This window comes from Cavia porcellus, unplaced genomic scaffold (genome assembly GCF_034190915.1).
Source record: "Cavia porcellus strain 051 isolate PalLab524CR breed Dunkin Hartley unplaced genomic scaffold, mCavPor4.1 scaffold_9, whole genome shotgun sequence".
Classification (NCBI taxonomy): domain Eukaryota; kingdom Metazoa; phylum Chordata; class Mammalia; order Rodentia; family Caviidae; genus Cavia; species Cavia porcellus.
The window spans coordinates 5,612,328-5,631,322 of NW_026947492.1; the positions used below are offsets into that span (position 1 = coordinate 5,612,328).

General features: G+C 44.6%; 1 protein-coding gene across 14 annotated transcripts in view; it reads left to right on the forward strand.

Moving 5' to 3' along the window:
• The window catches only part of Ncam1 (neural cell adhesion molecule 1), a 287,828-nt gene that overhangs the window by 237,552 nt on the left and 31,281 nt on the right, over positions 1-18,995 (forward strand). For 5 of the 14 annotated variants that reach the window (XM_063255767.1, XM_013155502.3, XM_063255765.1 and 2 more), the window contains exons 9-15: positions 3,955-3,984; positions 7,796-7,946; positions 8,226-8,410; positions 8,772-8,868; positions 9,168-9,338; positions 11,739-11,870; positions 12,924-12,938. In XM_063255767.1, the coding sequence (XP_063111837.1) occupies positions 3,955-3,984; positions 7,796-7,946; positions 8,226-8,410; positions 8,772-8,868; positions 9,168-9,338; positions 11,739-11,870; positions 12,924-12,938 (781 nt within the window). The remainder of the gene's footprint in view (positions 1-3,954; positions 3,985-7,795; positions 7,947-8,225; positions 8,411-8,771; positions 8,869-9,167; positions 9,339-11,738; positions 11,871-12,923; positions 12,939-18,995) is intronic. The other 9 variants (XM_063255766.1, XM_063255771.1, XM_063255775.1 and 6 more) reach the window with 3 other exon arrangements.

An 18,995-nucleotide genomic window follows, 5' to 3' on the forward strand; every position in this document is an offset into this window, starting at 1 on the left:
AAACTGAGATAATTATTCAAGCCCAGTTGGGTTATACTGTGGTTTCTTTGGCTGTGGACTATGTTCAGATCTATTTGAAACAACATTATTGGAACATGAGTCAGTAAATGCTAGAACAAGTCCTCCAGATCAGCTCGAGATTCACATAATTTGCTTAAATGAAAGCTATATAACAAAATTTGCCATTTCTATTAAGCATTGACATCTGAGAAGCATGTAGATAGCTAATAATCAAGAAAACAAATATGGGTTATCCATGAGCAGTTTGGATTCCAGAAAATGAACTTCACTTTTATTTTGGCAAACTCTCCTCATGTTCTCTTCCCAATAAAATTGTATTCTACACAATTAAAGTTTGAGATTGCTAGCATCGTTAATTGCAGGAGTAGAAGAAAACAATTCATTTCTAAACTTAGGATGATATGCTAACCAGGTTGCATCTAATTAGTTAAGAAACCTCCTGAGGTTTAGTCACGTGAAGTACCAGAATCGTAGAAGGTTGGGAGACACCTATTAAGCTATCTAGTCTCACCTGGCTCCTTTTGCTAGTGTCCCTGCTGAAAAGTCACTTGATCCCTCTCCGAAGTATGATGGTCGCTCTGTCCCTCTGAGGGAGAGCTTGCAAATATGGTGATCAGGAATTCTGCTACTCAGTCCTTTACCTGAGGGTCACTCAAGTAGCTCTTCTGTTTTCTTTTAGTCATTTTACCCTTTTGCATTTAACATGCCCAGCCGTTGCCCCTGTTTCTCATGTCGTGGTTTCCACATCCTTTATCCTTGGTTCTCTAAAACAGTGCCCTGCCCAGTGTACTTCACACAGACTTCAGAAAGTCCGCTAACTTCTTGAGATCTAACCATCATGCACTTAAAGTTGCATGAGCCCTTGAACAGTGTCCTCATTCTGCTGCTTCGTATTGAGCTTGTGGTCAGCTAAAATGCACAGGTCTTTTTCACATGAACTGCCTTTAGGCCACATATCCTCTATCTTCTCCCCACACAATTGATTGCTTTAACCGACAATACAGAATTTATAGTAATTTCTGTTAAAAATTGTATCGTTTGTTGTAGCCCAGTAATTCCTCAACAGGGTCACTATGGCAATTTGGGAAGTATCTTCCTTCACTGGGTTTGTCTTATGCATTGCAGAATGTTTAGCTAGCCTTTTCCTTGAATCCAAATTCACCTCTCATTGCTACAAAAAGTGGAACACTCCCAGCTTGAGGACAACTGTTTTAACCCTCTGTCCAACCCATAAGGTTGACTTCATTAAAAGTGTCCTTAGGAGTTTGCAGCTCAGGACATTTCAGTCCTTGTGGGCTACACCCCACAAGCAATTCACTAGTCTTCCCAATGCAACTGTAATCTAACATTTGTGTTAGCTATTGTTCCCAACCTTGTTGAAAACTCACCTGAAACCTCTTTGCTGGGTTGGTAGCTCAGAAGGTAAAGCACCAATACCACTACGCCATGGAGCTCCTGATAATTCTGAGGACTTAAATGGAAAGTGTAATGATCCCTCTAATAAAATTAGTTATAAAATCAGGGAATTAAAGTAGTTTTGTCTTCTGGGTTATTTGAAGTCTGATACTCTTAATACTACCTTTCTTATGGGAGAGGGAGGAGAGGCTTTTACCCATAGACATACAGAGACTTTCTAATGGAATATCAATGTTCTTCATTTTGAAAAAGAAAGAAAGGGAAAAAACAAAACCAGTACAGTGAGTACGACATCATCCCTGTCCTTGATCATGTCTCTGGGTTGATTCTAGTTACCAGCTTGACAATAGTCATTATCAGTCTGTTAACTTGCTACTTGAGTTAGTTCTGCAGTTGGTAAAAAGCTAAGTCTAATTGTTTGGATCAGTGAGATTATTAAGGTAGATCAGTTTTCTAAAAGTGGGGCTATTTCTTAGTGGTTCCTGTTACCTTCACAAAAAAATCTTGAGCATCACAACGGGTCGATTTGATCATGTGTGTGAGTCTTGTGATATTCCAGAAAATTGTGCATCTGTATCATCTCATGGCTCATCCTACACAGATTCATTTTGAATATTGCCAGGTGTTGGGGTAAGTGTTGCTGAATTCCAGGCATCCTTTACATACTGAATGAAACCCAGGAATTATTTGCATACTCAATCCCTGGCAGAAAAAAATAATCAAGCATTTGCTTATTTGAACACTTCTGGGTCTTTGAGATGACTCTGAACAAAGACACATAAAGCCTTCGTGATTAAGAGAAAAGAGAGCAGAAGGGAGTGGAGCTCAGAAGACATAATAGATAGGAGAGAAGAAAAATATCTTGCAAGTCTTGAATTGTTGGCTGACAGAGTATCCCACAAATAAGACAGCCCTTTTGAAATTCTGAATTTTTTGGAAAATGGAGCTTTCTTGTCACCAGGAAGAATTCCTCATTCAGGACAAGTCCATGGTCTAGTTAAAAAACACTGGAAAAGGTGGCTGCAGTGAGCTGTCAGAACCTAGTTTATCTAGGGCCAATGTATCATGGGGAATGCTCAGGCTAAGTATAGTGATACCTTGCTTTAGTCTATGTACATATGCTTGGAGACTTGCATGTAAAACAATAAAATGTGAATATTAAAACAACCTGGAACTAACACTTTTAGAGCACACAATTAATACCCTAATTTATTTTGTAAGCATGCATATTTTTCCATCAGGTTGCCTTAACCATCAATTACTTATTCTCAAAGCTTTAGAATCACAGTTACTCAAGAAAGACAGAAGAATTAGATTTGAAAGCTAAAAAATTCCATGAGACATTCCCTTAAAAAATCTTGATTCACGTAGCCCTGGCATGTGACAAACAACCTTTTCAGTGCTGTGGAATTGGCAACTACATTTGACATGCTGGCCTGGCTCATTGTTACTTTGGTCTCTGCATGTTCCTCTGTTCTCATGTGTTTCTTTGTTCCAACTTCATGTGCCATAATCCAGCCTTTCCACGCTCATTCCTCCCCAAGGCTTCCTGCATTCATGGACTCAGTTTTTACTAACTGTTTGCTAACTTATGTGCATTCCCTGGATTACATTGCAGTGTTTCGGAATCTGTTCTACCCTTTCACATCTGAACATCAGGGACAACCAGGCGATCATGCCACCTAATGAAAAAATGTAATGTGACTAAGATGTATTTGATCCCCTCTGAAAACAGAGAAACTGTAAGCAGAGCAGATGCTCGAGTGGCCGCTAAATAAAAACACCTAGATGTGGGTGGGAAATTGCCCAGATCTCTAGTCCATGAGTTGTCTTTCTCCCTTGGAAATGCCATGTCAGAGGGACATGGTTCATGCTTGAGCCCACATGCCATCCGGGCAGCCTCTGCCTGTATGGACTGGAACCCTACCACACCATTTGATACCTCAAAGCTTCCTGATTCATAGTCTCAAAGACTTCATACTTCTCATGTTGAATATACCTCTCTGCTCCTTGCTTTGTTCCTTTTTATTTTTAAGGACGTTTTTACTTTAATAGAATGCATGTAAAGCATTATAAAATGCATGAGCATAAAATGGCATTAGTATATCTGTGATAAGCTATCTAATAAAATCCAGAGGAAGAGATCTCTCCAAGTACCTTTTGATTATGTGGACAAAGCTACTAGTGTGTCACAAAATGATACAAGGAATATTTAAAATGTTTTGCAACAAGAGCAATCCAGTGTGTCTGCTGGTATTTGTAGATGTGTCTGCCAAATATTAGGAGTGGATTTACCTTTGAATTACACATTTTAATGTGCATAAGGGGGGAGAAGCTGAACATACGCTAAATCCTATGTTAATTTGGGTAATAAACACACCATTGAAAGTGGGCCTTAGAAAAAGTTCTAAATTAAAAAGATGCTGCATGTGCACGGAATGCAGTGTGATTCTCTAAAGCAACATGTTGTAAAATTTTACTGCTTTCTTGTTGTGTTTTATATCTTGTTCTCTCCAGGCTTCGTGGACTCGACCAGAGAAGCAAGAGGTATAGCTTACCTGACCACTAGCCAGTCTTTAGTTTTGAAAGCATTACGGTTTAACTCACCATTGCAGTGTAATAACCAGACATGCTAAACTAATTAGTGTCTTAGTTAGATTAAAGAATAGGTCAGTAGTGGTAGACATTTCTTTAGCCATAGTGTCATTTTAGGATGAGCAAACAAGCTGTGTTGGGAGTGGATGAACAAATCCTTATTCTTTTCTAAAACTGGATCTTGTTCTCTTGCTGATGCTGGTAAAATCACATTCGGGTAATTATATTGATAGAAATAAGTTGCCCCGATTCCCAGTCCAAGCATTTGAAATGATTTTTTTTTTTAACTCTCCTATGGTAGATGTGGCTTTGGATCATAAAGTCACAGAGTTGGTGATCTAAAACCCACTCAGCCCTTTCCTTTCCAGCTCAACTCATCTTGTTGCTCACGTATTTCATAATGATTGGTCTTGGTAAATTATCACATCACGTTTCATCTCAAAAGCCACACAAGTGACATCTTTCACTGATTTTCTCAAATTGCTAAGCATACTTTTATAGTGCATTAAATATATGAGATCGGAATGATTTGGTACTAAATGAGTTTATGTTTTGTAAAGTCAGTGGCATTCAACCTTTGAAATTTTTCTGCCTACTTGCTTCAGTTCAGGTAGCGTGGGACTTAATTTGAAAACTGGAGCTAAACATTGACCTTTAGATTTTAACTGCTGCACTCCAAGACCCTATGCATGGTTGTGCCTATCACTTTTTACCTGATTCATGTGATAAAGCGAAAAATAATAAAATCTATGTTAGATGGAGTTGAAGGATCTAATATATAAGTATTTTTTGCTGAGTAGCCTTTGTCTCTTCCTCCAAATAAAACTCTGCTGCTATAAAACTATAAACATAGAAGATGCTGTAGATTCTGTATTTTAATTCTGCACATCTATTATTTTAGTGTTTTGGAAGTGATTAGTAGTTTCTGCACAAGGACATGCTGCCCCCTGCCCTCATCAAGCCTGGTTCATTATGAGTTCTTTATAGCATTTCTTTTCAGTGTATTAGGGAAATACAGGTAACTGTGTGCCCTCACTGAAATGTCTCCCAACTGTAGCCGAGGAACTCCCTCCTAGTGCTGTCACAGGTTAGATGCTTAATGCCCCCATTCTCCATAGCCATCGGGACTGGGGAAGAGAGAGGAGAAAGGTTAATTACCAGCCAGGCTTTCACAGCACGGATCTCATTCTGTTCTGCCTTGTACATTTTTACCCTGTCGTTCTGGCCTAGACCTGGTTAGAGAAGGAGCAGAGATTTATCAAGGAGCATTAAGGAGATGTTAAGAGAATTATTATTATGGTGGAAATAATAGGTTTACTCCCAGGAAAGCAGACACATCACTCCATTTTCCTGAAGTGTCTTTATCTTGAATGCTGCACTTTGGACATAATTGACTTTCAAGTGAATGCAGCCCATGGGGCTCAGAAGTTCCATTCTCTCCCATTTGTCTCATTCGGAGATGAAAATCCTAAATCTGGATAAGCGCAAAAGACTTGGGCTATGGCAAGTTTCATTATGTAAGCTTCCCAGGCCTTAGCATGTCTACCTGGAAGAGGGAAACGAAAATGTTTTGGTGAGAACAGTAATGGTCATTGCCCTTCATGTTTTTGATTAAAAAAAAATCTTCTAGTCATAACAGTGTTTTTCCTGTGCCCAGAGCTCATCTGCTCCCTGTAGGGGAAGCTGATGGTCAGCATAACATCTACTCCTGTGGGCAGTACTCCCAGACCTTGTCTCCAAGCCTTAGTGTAGGGCACTTTAAGAGAAGAGAGTCCAGTTGCAGTGGAGTTTGCTTGTGTATCCTCCAAGGAAAACTTAGCATCTGCTAAATAATCCCATCATCAAACCGGCAGTGAGCCACTGCAAAAAAAGAATTCTCTTTAGAGGACTCTCTGATCTGTTGACATCATTAAGTGGGAAACTTAGGGAAAGAGGTCGGGTAGAAAATCAAAGTATGACTGTCCCTGACGCCTTGTTCTTCTAGCATTTTCTTAATTATGCTGAGTAAAACCTGCCCCTCCCCAGCCTTGTTATTAATGTCCACTGTTAACCTACGTGACTTGATTTGCTTCTCTTCTTTATGGAAATGTTCTCCTGGCTTCCCAGGGATTATGATAAATGGCAGCCCCAGGGCAAATAAGTATAGATCACAAATACTAGCGTTTCTGGTAGTTGGCATCCCTTACGATCAGAAAGGCCAGAGTGGACTTCGCATTCCCTCTGCCTTCAGTCCTGCTGTGTTTTGGGCAAATAGCAGTGTCAAGCAGATCAGGCCACCCCTTCAGAGACCTGCAGGAATGGCTTCATACCTTGATGGCCCTAATGCAGACTGATGAGTAAAGATTTGTACTTGACATATGAAAATAGCCACTAAAATGGACAGCCCAGCACTGTCAGCTACAAGAAAAAGAGTCCCAGAATAAAGTGTTTCCAACAAATTGGATGTCTCAGTCTTGGGGAGTGCCCCACACCTCTCTGCTGACATCTTTCATCAGTGCATGCTGTCCTAGGATGCAGGTTCTTGGGTAGCCAGCCTCCCAGAAGTGCAGGTCAATAGAAACACCAGGGCCTTCCTCTCAGAGAGGAGATGTGTTCACTGTAGCAGGCAGTGTTGATTTTTTGCAGTCCTTCCTCTAATGAGAAGGGTGATGGTGAAAGGGGATTGTTGTGATAGTTCTGTTGAGAGGGCTTCAAAAGGCCAGTGATCCCTTATGTTTGAATCTTCCAAACTCACTGTTGGCTTCAGGCATCCAGAGCAGCGTATCCAAAGGACATGAGCCCAAGAGTTCTTTCACTCTCTAAAGACTGAGACCATGTGGGATGGCAGATGCAGTGATTCTCAACATCATATATTGGAGAAGAGAGTAGCCCAGCCTACAAGGAACACGACCCCTTTTCTAGCTTCCAACTTTCTCAGGGCTCTGGACTTGGGCCACGTGGATAGACTTTCCTGGTTCTGGCTGCTATTTTTCTTAAATATCAAGAGGAAAATATGTTAGTATCCATTTCATAAGGGTCATACGCTCATTCTCTTTTTGATCAATCATGGTAATTCCAGTGACTTTGGAGGCCAAAGCAAATATCAGTGACTGGGAAATGATGGAGACCATGGTGATAAGGATCCGTGATCCAGACCATTGTCACTGGAGAGGGGACCCTGATACCCTCACTTCTAGCTCACCAGCTCCTGATCTTAAGTTTTTTGTAGTAGAATTATTTCACTTGTAAACATTCAGGAAAGAGAAACATCTATAGAAAATGGTTTTTGTTTTGTTTTGTTTTGTTTTGGTGCAAAGTTTCTTACATCGTGCACGATCTTTCTCATGCATGTACCATGGAACTGGAAGGGAAAGACTGGAGAGAAAAGGCAGGAGTCCAAGTTCCCTAGGATCTTATGAGATAAGGATATTACTTCTAATAGCTCTGATGACTAAGGCTTTGCTTCCATTTTGTACATCCAGAAAAAATAGCCATGGGGTACCTAACTTGTCCTTGCTCCAAAGCAATTTTGGCACATAGTTCAGGCCATTTGACATAACCGAGTCCCAATTTCTATTTTGGCTACACCTAGTTCCCATGGTGCTCTCTGAGCCTGCCTTATTAGATCATACACGGAGTGAGACTTAGATGGCACAGAGAGGGACAGGATGTGAGACTGGGTTCAGACAAGCCGTGGCCAATCTTAGCTGCCCCCGCCCCGCTGTAGCTGCTGTGGCCCCCTGCCTTGCCTCAGGTTCTGAAACGCTCCTTTTTCTCCTGGCAGACTCTGGATGGGCACATGGTGGTGCGCAGCCATGCCCGAGTATCATCCCTGACCCTGAAAAGCATCCAGTACACAGATGCAGGAGAGTACCTCTGCACAGCCAGCAACACCATCGGCCAGGACTCGCAGTCCATGTACCTCGAAGTGCAATGTGAGGAAGGATTGGTGAAAGACCCAGGGGATGGGGGCATTACAGGATCAGAAGGAAAGGAAAATGGCAGCTGGGACATAAGCTGCACCGTCCCCTGACAGCTTGTAAGCCTGTGGTGCTCTGAGTCTTCCCAGGCAGCACTGGCGCACAGGAATACTGGGATGGCCTGACTCTTGCATTAACAGTTGGGGTACATCAGTCACTCCAGTGCCAGGAGACAGGACGTGGTGGCACTAAGACAGTAGTGGTCATCCTGATGGGTGTTGTTATTCATTACAGATGCCCCCAAGCTACAGGGCCCTGTGGCTGTCTATACTTGGGAAGGGAACCAGGTGAACATCACCTGCGAAGTATTTGCCTATCCAAGTGCTACAATCTCCTGGTTCCGAGATGGTCAGTTGCTACCAAGCTCCAACTACAGCAACATCAAGATCTACAACACCCACTCTGCCAGCTACCTGGAGGTGAGTAAAGGTGGAGAAGGCCATTTGGCAATTGGTCAGCTTTTGAATGCAGCTTACATCCTCTCTCCTGCTTCCCTGGCACATCCTGAACTGGGTAACCACTGGGCTGGAGAAGAAACAACCTCCCCCAGGTCACCTTGCTGGCCACACTGATGTTTCTCATGGCTACAGTGGGATGGGAGGTATAATGCGCCTATTTCAAGATCCCCTGGACTATTCTGTCTTGTTCAAGAGTGAGTTGAAGTTAACAGTTTGTGTTTCACTAGTTCTGTGCTTCGCTAATTTAATCAAGTTAATAAGGGTCTGAATCTGTGGCCATCTCATGGGACAGTTGTAATCCAAAAGCTCCTTCTTTCCAAAGGTGACCCCAGACTCTGAAAATGATTTTGGAAACTACAACTGTACTGCAGTGAACCGCATTGGGCAGGAGTCCTTGGAATTCATTCTTGTGCAGGCAGGTGGGTGCTCCTCAGGGTGATTTCTACGCCACCCCTACCCTTGTCAGCCCATCCTGCGTATTCTGGGCTACCGAGATAGTGGAAAGGAGAGCCAAGGATCAGAAAGAAGAGGGCCACTGGAGGTAGGAAAGTGTGGGGCACGTGGGGGAGAATCATGTGGTAAATGGCCAGGAGGACAGAATCCAGATGTTGGGATTCCTACAAACAGGTAGAAATGAGAGAGGTGTGCTTTGACACTGGAAACTGTGGTCTGAGCCAAACTGGGCTCACGTAGGCCTCCATATGTGTCCTCTCCACAGATACCCCATCTTCACCGTCCATCGACCAGGTGGAACCATACTCCAGCACCGCACAGGTGCAGTTTGACGAGCCGGAAGCCACTGGTGGTGTGCCCATCCTCAAGTATAAGGCGGAATGGAGAGCACTGGGTGAAGAAGTGTGGCATTCCAAGTGGTACGATGCCAAGGAAGGTGGGTCTGGAAGAGAGCATCATGGCCCGCAGGATGCTGAGCACATCAGTGTTCATTCACCCACTCCCGGTACTCATTAATCCTGGCCACCATCTGCGTAGGTGCCACACCACTGTTACCTAGCAGAGCATGCCAGGGGTCTCCAGCAGCCATCCCATCTGGATTCTGACAGCATTAGGAACTGTCTCTCTCCTCGGACAGCTGGCCTTCTGCACTCTAGAGATTCAGAACTTAGTTTTCAACTTTCCTGCGGGGAACGTGGAGGCCACCTCAGCCATGTTCCAGGCAGGAGCTCTGCTTGCTGCTGAGCATAGCCAGAACGAGGACAGGGAGCCCTGCTCTCCTAGGTCAGGTAACTGTCCCACGGTCTCTACTGACACCTGACCGTCCCTGCCTGGGTGTCTGTACCCAGGACTATCATCTAATTATGACAGTTACTAAACAAGCAGAGCCAGCAAGACAAGTCTGCTCTGAAATCAATCCTTAAATACCTCTGCAAGCTAAAAATTAAGAAAATGGCCTCTGCATGACTGCAGTTTCAAGACGTGAGCCCAGACCATTGGGAGGGTGGAATATATTTATATCTACACCTTTGGGGTTTCACAGGAATAATGTGGGGGATTACATGGAGTTTCTGTAGAAATTGCTAATCTTAGCTTGGCATGTGGGAACTGGGGTGCAATAGGGACAGAGCCATTCTGAAGCAGGGACCCACAGTTTACCTGATAGTCGCATCTGCTTCAGCCTGGAGATAAGCTGAGAGGAACTGCTGTGTAATCAGGGTTGGAGCAAAGAGGAAACAATCCTCTTGCTTTCCTAACTTACTTCTGAAATGCCACCTTTGCGGCAGATTGGTCCCAGGTTACAATCTGTGCTAAGCTTTATTGTTTCTTTTAAGATTAATTTTAGTTTGGAGACAGTTCATTTTTACTATGAATATATAGATTTATAGATATATATAGGCGATATGTATAAAACATATGCTTTACATTTCATGTAAGTGTTTTTGATTGTACAGGTCAGTAGCATTAATTCACAACTATTGCCATTATCCATGATCCTGAACTTCTCTGTTATCCTAAACTGAAACCTTTTAACTTTATTTTAAAGTGGATACAACAGAATAAAGCCAATCAAAACAAACCAGTGTAAGTGATACAGGACTTCAAAACATTACAAAATCAACAGTAGTTTCTATCATGCCTTTTGATGTCTTCAAAATAGCTGCAGATAACTTCAGACATAGTAAAACTCACAGAATAGAACGAAATAGAAACAATATAAACAAGACAATGAATGTGCAATAAAGGACTTCAAAATAAGCCAGTAGTAAATCCAAAATGGCTACCATAACATTTCTTGCTATCTTTAAATAGCTGCTCCTGCCATCAGATTTGACATAATCAACCAAAACAAAAGAGAATAAACCCAACCCAACAAAACAATGGAAATGATATAGGACTTCAAAAACAAGACCCCAGGGAATCAACAACGGCTACTGCCCTCAGAAGGAGGTCCCCCTAGATGCCACACTGCCTACCGCTGTCCTCTGAACCTGTGATCAGACCGCTGGTCCTAGACCTGCAGTGTCAGTGAAACAGCAGAGCCCCACAGGCGTCCAGCTGCATTCCTCCTCCGTAGCTACCGTCACGGCTGTGTTTCTCTGGATAAACGTGTCCTTTGCAGTGGGGCGGGGAGAAGGAAATGGGCACTTCTTGTTTGCCCGCCCTCACACTGGAAGGGACTGGAGTCTGGCGGTTCCCAGTCCGGCAGCGGCCCATGCATGGCATCCCACACTTGCTTTCTTTCTGGTGTGGCCTTCCCTCTCCCCGCAGTCTGCAAATGGCGCTGACTCCCAGGGAGAGGCTTGGTTCTGGCTCCTAAACTGAAACTCTACCCATTAAACACCAGCCCCTGGTTCCCTCACCTCCCCCTGCTTGTCCGTGTTACTTTCTGTGGCCACCATTTTACCTTCTGTCTCTAGGTCCTTGATTACTGTAAATACCTCACATGAGTGGAATCATATAATATTTGACCTTTTGTGTCTGGATATTTTGTTAACATAATGTCCTCAAGGTTTATCCACATGGTGTGTCCCTTTCTAAGGCTCAGTAGTATTCCATCGTTGTCTTTACCACATTGTCCTCTCCCATTCACCATCACTGGCCAGTTATTTAGGATGTTTCTACCTTTGAGCCACTGGGAATGTGGCTTCTGTGAACATGGGTAGGAATCTGCTTCAATCCCCTTTTCAATTCTGTGATTATGCCCCATGTATATTTCATGGATCAAACAGCATCTCTGTTTAATTCTGAGAGGACCTGCCAGACAGTTCTCTGTTGTACCATTTCCCCAGGAGGCTTCTGCATTTTTGTGATCCCTCTCGTGTTCTCCCAACAGCCAACATGGAGGGCATTGTCACCATCATGGGCCTGAAGCCCGAGACAACCTATGCGGTCCGACTGGCAGCCCTCAACGGCAAGGGGCTTGGCGAGATCAGCGCGGCTTCCGAGTTCAAGACGCAGCCAGTCCGTAAGTAAAGCCAGCTGCCCAGCCTTTCCATATACCCACTGTCTTCTCTTTGGGGACATCCAGGACTCTGACCTGGCCCTGCCTCTCCAGTGCCTCTGCTCACGCAGCCCCATCTCCTAGTTCTCTGGCTCTCGGGGATGGCTAAGACGCACTGCTTTCATTCTGTCTTGCTCAGAGGGGTTGGGGACACTGTCCTAGAAGCTGGTCTGGCCAGTTGGACTGTTGAGATGGGGGCCGTACGCACCACCAGAACAGTTTTGCCAGGGGTGGAGAGGAACCCCAAGGGTGGGGGGTTGGAGGCCCTGAGCATCTGTAACTTGAAGGAAAATCACAGACTGTGACAGTTCACATAATTTGTGGTGGAATTTTTGAGGCAGCAGAGATACTAAGTCATACAGAAACAGAGACCAATGTAGGATACATGAGCAGGAGCGAAATCTCAACCATGACAAACAAAACGGCCGGCTGTGGCCAGGGACATTTCCGCTCCTCATGTCCTCTCTACCTCAAATGCTCTTCTAACAGAGCTGCTTCTCCCAGATCCTTCCCAGGGCTGCATCTCTGTCTCCCTCCACCATTCTCTTCCCTCAAACCGTGCCTGTACGGCTTTGCCCTCGCTTCCCACAGCAGCCAGGCTCAGGGCGAGCTCCGCTCTGGCCTTCTCCCTCCACAGACCAGAGCTACTGCCCTGGGGCTCTGGAGTTTGTCCAGCTGGAGAAGACGCTGTAGCAGGGGACTCAGGAGTAGCCACAAGGCTCTCCGCGTGACCTCTGGCTCCTGGATTTAATGCACATGGGAGAAGCCTTTGCCCCCTTGTCTTGGGAGCCAGGACCCTGCAAAGGGACCCATTGCCTCTTCCCAAAAGTACAAAAGCCCATCTCATCTTCCTTCTACAGGGATTGCTTCTTTCTGGATTGGAAAGTAATTTAATAATTTGAGTTTCCAGCTCCAGCTCTGTGTATTCTGTTCATTTCTTTTACATCTTATTTTTTTTCCCTTGGGTCTGTCTCTTGGCTTTTCTTTGCGTCTGTGTTCCATCCATGGGAAATGCAGATAGCCCTCCTCCACGTAAGTGCCTCTTCATACCTCATTACCCGTTGCCATAGCATTAACATCTGCTAGTCCTAGTTCTTAATTTAGTTTTGGTCCCCTTTTTTGTCCCCTAGAGGCTGAAGTAGATGACACGGTCTGGGCTCTAACCACACTGACCTTAGTCTAGTTGTACCCTTGTTAACGTCTGTAGGTTACTTCAAGAGGCTAACACTCTGTTTTAGAGCATGCAACTTCTGTGTCTTTGGAAATTGTGTGTATTAATTTTGTGTGTGATGATTACCCTTGCCTGTGGCAAAGATAATGTTTACTGAGCCAAGCATGGTGAAAGTCTGCAGATGGTCCCTGAATAACAAGCCATGGCACCACCTCACCAGTAGCCAGTATGCCCAAAAGTGATCACAGCCTCAGCCAGCCGCTCTTCGGCATGCCTTCCAAGGGAAGTAGAATCCGTGTTTTCACATTCACTTTAGGAAATAAAAGAACGGTGCTCAACTGATTCCTTGCTTTTTTATCAGCTGGAAAGCTCAGAAGACTTGTCTGGGGACCCCTCCACACAGCCAGCTGCAGTTCTAATAGTGTGGCCTGAATTTTGTCCTGCAGGAAGCTGTTGTGGGGTCAGCTGTGTTTGTGACTATTAGGTCACTTACAGTGTGCATTTCTGGGTTTGGTTAGGTCTTTCCCAAACCCAGAAATGCACACTGTAAGTGACCTAATAATTCTACTGCCTAGGATGGCGGACGGGGTTCCCACGTGAAGGACAGCCAGATCATGTAAACTGTAGATGCAGCACACAGAGGCCCAGGGTGACAGTGTGCTGACTGCTGCAGGGTGTACACCTCTGCCTGACCCCTGGTCTGACCTCTTTGGCCTTTGTAGATGTCTCCAGGCTTCACTTTGCTGTGACTCAACGCTTTCTTCCCAGGCTGAGCTCAGCCAGGAGTGGTAGGAGGCACCACTCAGACAGACCAGGAGACAAGTTATTCGGGAAGCTTCACATTCTTTTCACAAAAACCTGTGGGCTCCTGAAAGACACTCAGGGAAACTTATTTTAAAATTTATTCACAAATATTGCAGCGGCAGCAAAACTAAGTAGCTAAATGTGGAGTTCTTACGCAAGTGCTTACTCCACACTCTCCGCTGAGTTGGTGTTTGAATGCACCGTCTTGGGAGGATGCCAGGGTGTGGAGTAGAGTTGTCAGGTAGAAGGAACAACTTTGGGCTGCTCTGGGCTGCCAGCTGTGCCTCCAGGGAGTTCCCGGGGAGCCCCTCCAGGTGGGAGAAGTCAAGTCCTTCTTCTTCCAAGATCCTCCCCCAGTCCCTAGCTCATCCTTCAGATGAGTCTCTGGGGTTCTTCTTTTCTGAATATGGCCAATAGATGAGGGCTAGTTTGTATACCAAAGACAGGGAGGCGGGGGAGAGGACTGCTATCGAGTTTCTCATGAGGGACTGAAGTTTTAGGATCGAATCAAGGTAACTAGGTCTTGGACTTCAACCAATGAAACATTGGTTTTCATTCATTGCCAGTCTAGGCCTGATAAAGATGAGATTTTCATGGTATTAGAGGTTGTGTTCTTAAAGTTGGTATTAAAAATTAAATGTTTAAAGCTTTTGTTTTAGGTTGCTTTTTAATTTCTTTTTTTTTTTAAAGAAGACCTCTCAACCTTGTCGTGTTGTCTGGTAGCATGAAAATGGCTCAGTGATCAAGATTCCACGAAGCCCTTTGGAGGGTGGTAGCATCACCCTCATTCCAGATAGATCTTGCATAATGTACCAGCAGTGGCATAGAAAGTCTGTTTTTGTCACAGCTATAATAAAGCTATACTTTAAAGAACAAGGAAACAAACTTCTGAATAGGTAGAACAGAGACATAGTTTTAGAATTTAGTGTTCCTGTGTTGAGAATTTAAGCAAAAAAAGTGGTATGCATATGAGAATATCATACTCCTAGAGTTTCTAACATGGGCCTGGCCCAGGGGACAGCCCGCAGCTCCCAGCTCTGTCCAAGCAAAGTGCACTATTGGGAGGGTAACACCAGCACTCACCACTGCTGTAACAAAACCCATTTTTTGGTACTAGGAAGTGAGGACAGGTTTTAGGAAGGACTTTAAATTTTCACCACTACTCCTCGGAAGGCACTAAGGTTGCCTAAGCTCAGGAAAACAAGATCATCCATCAGTTTAGCTGTGTGTTTTCTGCAAGTTTAAGAGCCAGTGGTATTGGTTTCCATCACTGGCTCACCTTGCCCGTTGACAGTTCACTCCTATCCTGCAGAATTTTTGCAGAACAGAACTGTGCTGCTCCTATGACAGCACAATCAGGCCCTGTGAGTACCCTCAGGATCAGGGAGGGGAAGGCATGGGAGGCATGGGGCCAGCAGGGAGTGGCATGCTGAGCAGAGGACTGGCTGCCGGACTCTTAGATTGGGAGGTGTCAGCTGAAGCTACTGATTTAGCCTTAGTATTGAGATGTCTCAATAAGGACGCTCCTTAAAAGACTTCTGCACATTCAGGGGCAGGGATACATCAAAGGCAGGATGAACAGGGGACTTTAATGAAAGCTGCAATGGCTGAACTATCCTGCTTCTATACTGCTAAATAGAAAGCATGGCTTACTTGCATGGAAATGCCTTTGTGTGTAGTTCATAGATGTGTATGATGGTCTTGAGGTCTCTGTAACTCTAGACAAACAAATAGAACTCTAGCCTGAGGAAGTGCCCTGCTTCATGTATTTTTAAGCCACATACCAGCATGGTATCAAGAGGCTCCCAACTTCTGTTTGCCTTGGGAGGAGCAGCTTCCCTGACAGAACAGCTTGCAGTATATCATGAACCCTTTTTCTCCATCATTGAGCCACAGTTTATATGTTTTCATTATCTGAGCATTACTTCCTGTTTTGCTTCTATGCCATGAGGCAAAATACGGTAGACCATTTCTTGCAAGGCATAGAGCATACATAGGAGTCTCTTAAAAAGTGTCGACTCTTAAAAAGTGTCTTGAGATTTTTGTTTTCATTTGTTGACCCCTAAGTGGCATATGCAAGTATGCATTGAATGTGTTAGAATATTGTGCTTTAACCACATAAAAGTCCATTCCTTTGCCATAGTAATATTAGCAATTGTGCAAATTATCCAAACCAAAAATTAAAAGAGAGAGGAAGAGAAATACACTTTCACTTGAATTAACTAGGCCATCCCATCATGATGAGTTAGAACCGATCCTCCTCTGATTTCAGGAACAGTGTACTCGATGTTTTGATTTATTTATTTTTTTCTTTTTTTTATCGTTACCTGGGATCTAACTCATGACCACGCGCTTGCAAGGCAGGCGCTTATGCCGCTGAGCTAAATCCCCAGCCCCTGTACTTGATGTTTTAATCAGATACCTTCACCCGGCAGGTGAAGGAGGGCCCAACCACAAGCACTAAAGCAACGCTGACAACATGTTGATGCTTTTCCAAATCTTTAGCTCCCAAAAAGGACTTTTGTCTTGTGGCTCTTAAAGGGACAACTTCTGGGTATTTGTCGAGGAGAAACTAAAAATCCTTCAGTGTTCCACGTGTTTTGGATTCACAGTTCTAATCCACCATGTAGAAAGCTGCTAAAAGAACTTGGTTAGCCTGTATCTTATCTGCCTTCCATTTTTCTGGGGATGCAGAGATAACATGGAACGTTATTGTCATTCACGGTGCCTTAGCGACATCCACATAGTCACTTTCGGGAGGAATTTTTCAGGAGGGCAGCAGTGTTTTTCGTATCACCTGTCTGACAAATGACCATGAGCCGCACCATGTCTATTTCCACTCCACTCACCTATTAAAATCGGAGAGTGAGACATAAAGCTTTGCAGACGTGCCACAGACACGTAAATGCGTGCCTGTGTGGAGACATGTCTGTGGTATGTGACATAATAAACCAAAGTCTTTTTACCCACTAAGAGTTCACCTTAAGCTGAGGTCTAGGTTCCCTTCCCTGCTGTCCTTCTGATCCTGTGCAGACAGCTGGGGCTGCTGAATTGGCTAGTTGTTTTCAGCTAGGGCTTGAGGCTTCTGCAGCTGCTTCTGGCCCAGACCCTCACCTGAACAGCAGGGCTTGGCAGCCGCTCGCCCTCCTGGTTTGAAGTTCGAGAGCTCTGCCGTCAGCTGGTGTGCTGGTCTGCCGGCCACCTGTTCCATGCACGGTGTTTCTCCTCCCGAATTAACACTCCACGCTCCTCAGCTGACACCCCAAGATGGCCACTTCCGTTTTCACCCGGTCTCTGTGTGCTCCGGGACCTGGTCCCTCTCCCTTCTTTGTTTCACCTTATTTTTCTTTCTTAGCAGCTCCTGCTAGCTCTTCTACCCTTGTTCCATTGTCTTCACCAGCTAGTGAGTATCATTTTCTTCATCCGTCTCTCTGCAGGTTGCTTTCCACCAGCCGATTTATCTGCCTAATGTCATCTCCTTTACCAGATGATAGTTCAGCTTAGAGGGTGAAGAACCACACCGGGTTTTAGAGAATCAAATAAAAAGAGACGTAGCTTCAGGGTCTCTCAGCTTCAGGGGAGGCAAGAGAAGAGCACTGCTCTGGATAAGAAACCTGCAGACAGATTCCCTGAAGCTGCCACAGCTGGCCCTGTCCTCAGGATTCCCAGTGGGCTGGACCAAAGCTGATATTTGGAAAAGCCAAAGGAATTTACTAAGAAAAATGTCTGCTCTACAGGGTTATACAAAATCCTTTGAGGTGTTTTGTTCTTATCCTTTATTTTAATTGGCACAGTTAGACTCCAGCAGTGAAATCAGAGAGTAAGACCTATAACTCTCACTTTATCCGTAAATGCATACATTTCTTATAAATATTTATAAGAAATGCATACATTTCTTATAAATAAATATGGGAAAATAAACAGTGTCTGCTTGCAGATGTGCCTGGCGGTAGACACTCAGGGAAATTATTTAACCCTTTGCAATGCCTGTTTTCTTTTCTCTAAAATTGAATGAGCATTGCACCCACTTCCCTTAGAAAACAGCAAATATTCCAGCTTTCAGCTTTTATCAGGACGGCCTTTGCCCATGTGGGATGACTACCAGTGACCCAACAGGAACGTTAACTGGTCAGTCTCAGGCTTTGTCATCCTGACTGACCGAGGATCAGTGCCAGCCGTTTCATTCTGTGGCTCTGGTCCTTTTGTAGAGAGAGTTCCGGGCCTGGCGCTCTCTGGAGTTCTGAACCTAGCTTTCTAGGTGGAAGACGCAGAGCTGCTGAGCAGGTACGGGCTGCAGCACCAGTCCTGGTCTGGAGCATCACAGTGCAGCAAGTGTGCAGGAAGGGCGGCCTTGCCCAGTTGATTTCATCCTTGTCTAGCAGAAGCCATTATGGATGGAGTCAGCCTCGGAGGAGACTCAAACCCCAAGCCCAGGAGCCACCCTCTGCCATCTTTTTGACTCAGAAACATGCTCACCACTCCACACATGCCATTCCAGGCAACCCCCCAGGCGTTCAGCTTTGGAACCAGTCACCCTGAGCTGGGGTCCCAGCCCTGCTACTGCTGCCTGCAGTACCGTGACCGTGGAGGAGTCCTTCAGCTTCCCCGAACCTCCGATGCCTCATCTCTAAAGTTAAGGGCAAATTATGCTTCCCTTAGAGATGTTTGTGAAAATCAGAAATTAAACATTTAAAAAATACAAAACATAGTACCCAGAATATAGCAGCTGGGATAAATAGTTAGAATAAATGGCAGTGTTTCTAAATATTTATATTATTATTGATACACCAGGAAAGAAGGAGCGGGAGATGTCTCCTTCATCACAGCTCTTTTCTTTATAGTGATGCCTGTATTTAAATAGTTGCACAAATATATGTAATAATACATAATTAAGAGTTTATCTACAGTCTCGCCTTTACCTTGATGTGCCCTTTCTGTCCTTCGTGTTTCCATAGCAACCTGGCCTTTAACTGCTGGTACCGCCACAGAACTGTTTAGTGAGTACCCAGCTGAGCCGCTCTCAGCCCACCCCTGATTGCTACTTGCTGTGGAGGCAGCTTCAGGGTTACAGCACTGCCTGGTGTTCCTCTTTTTATTAAAAGCAACAGTTGTGA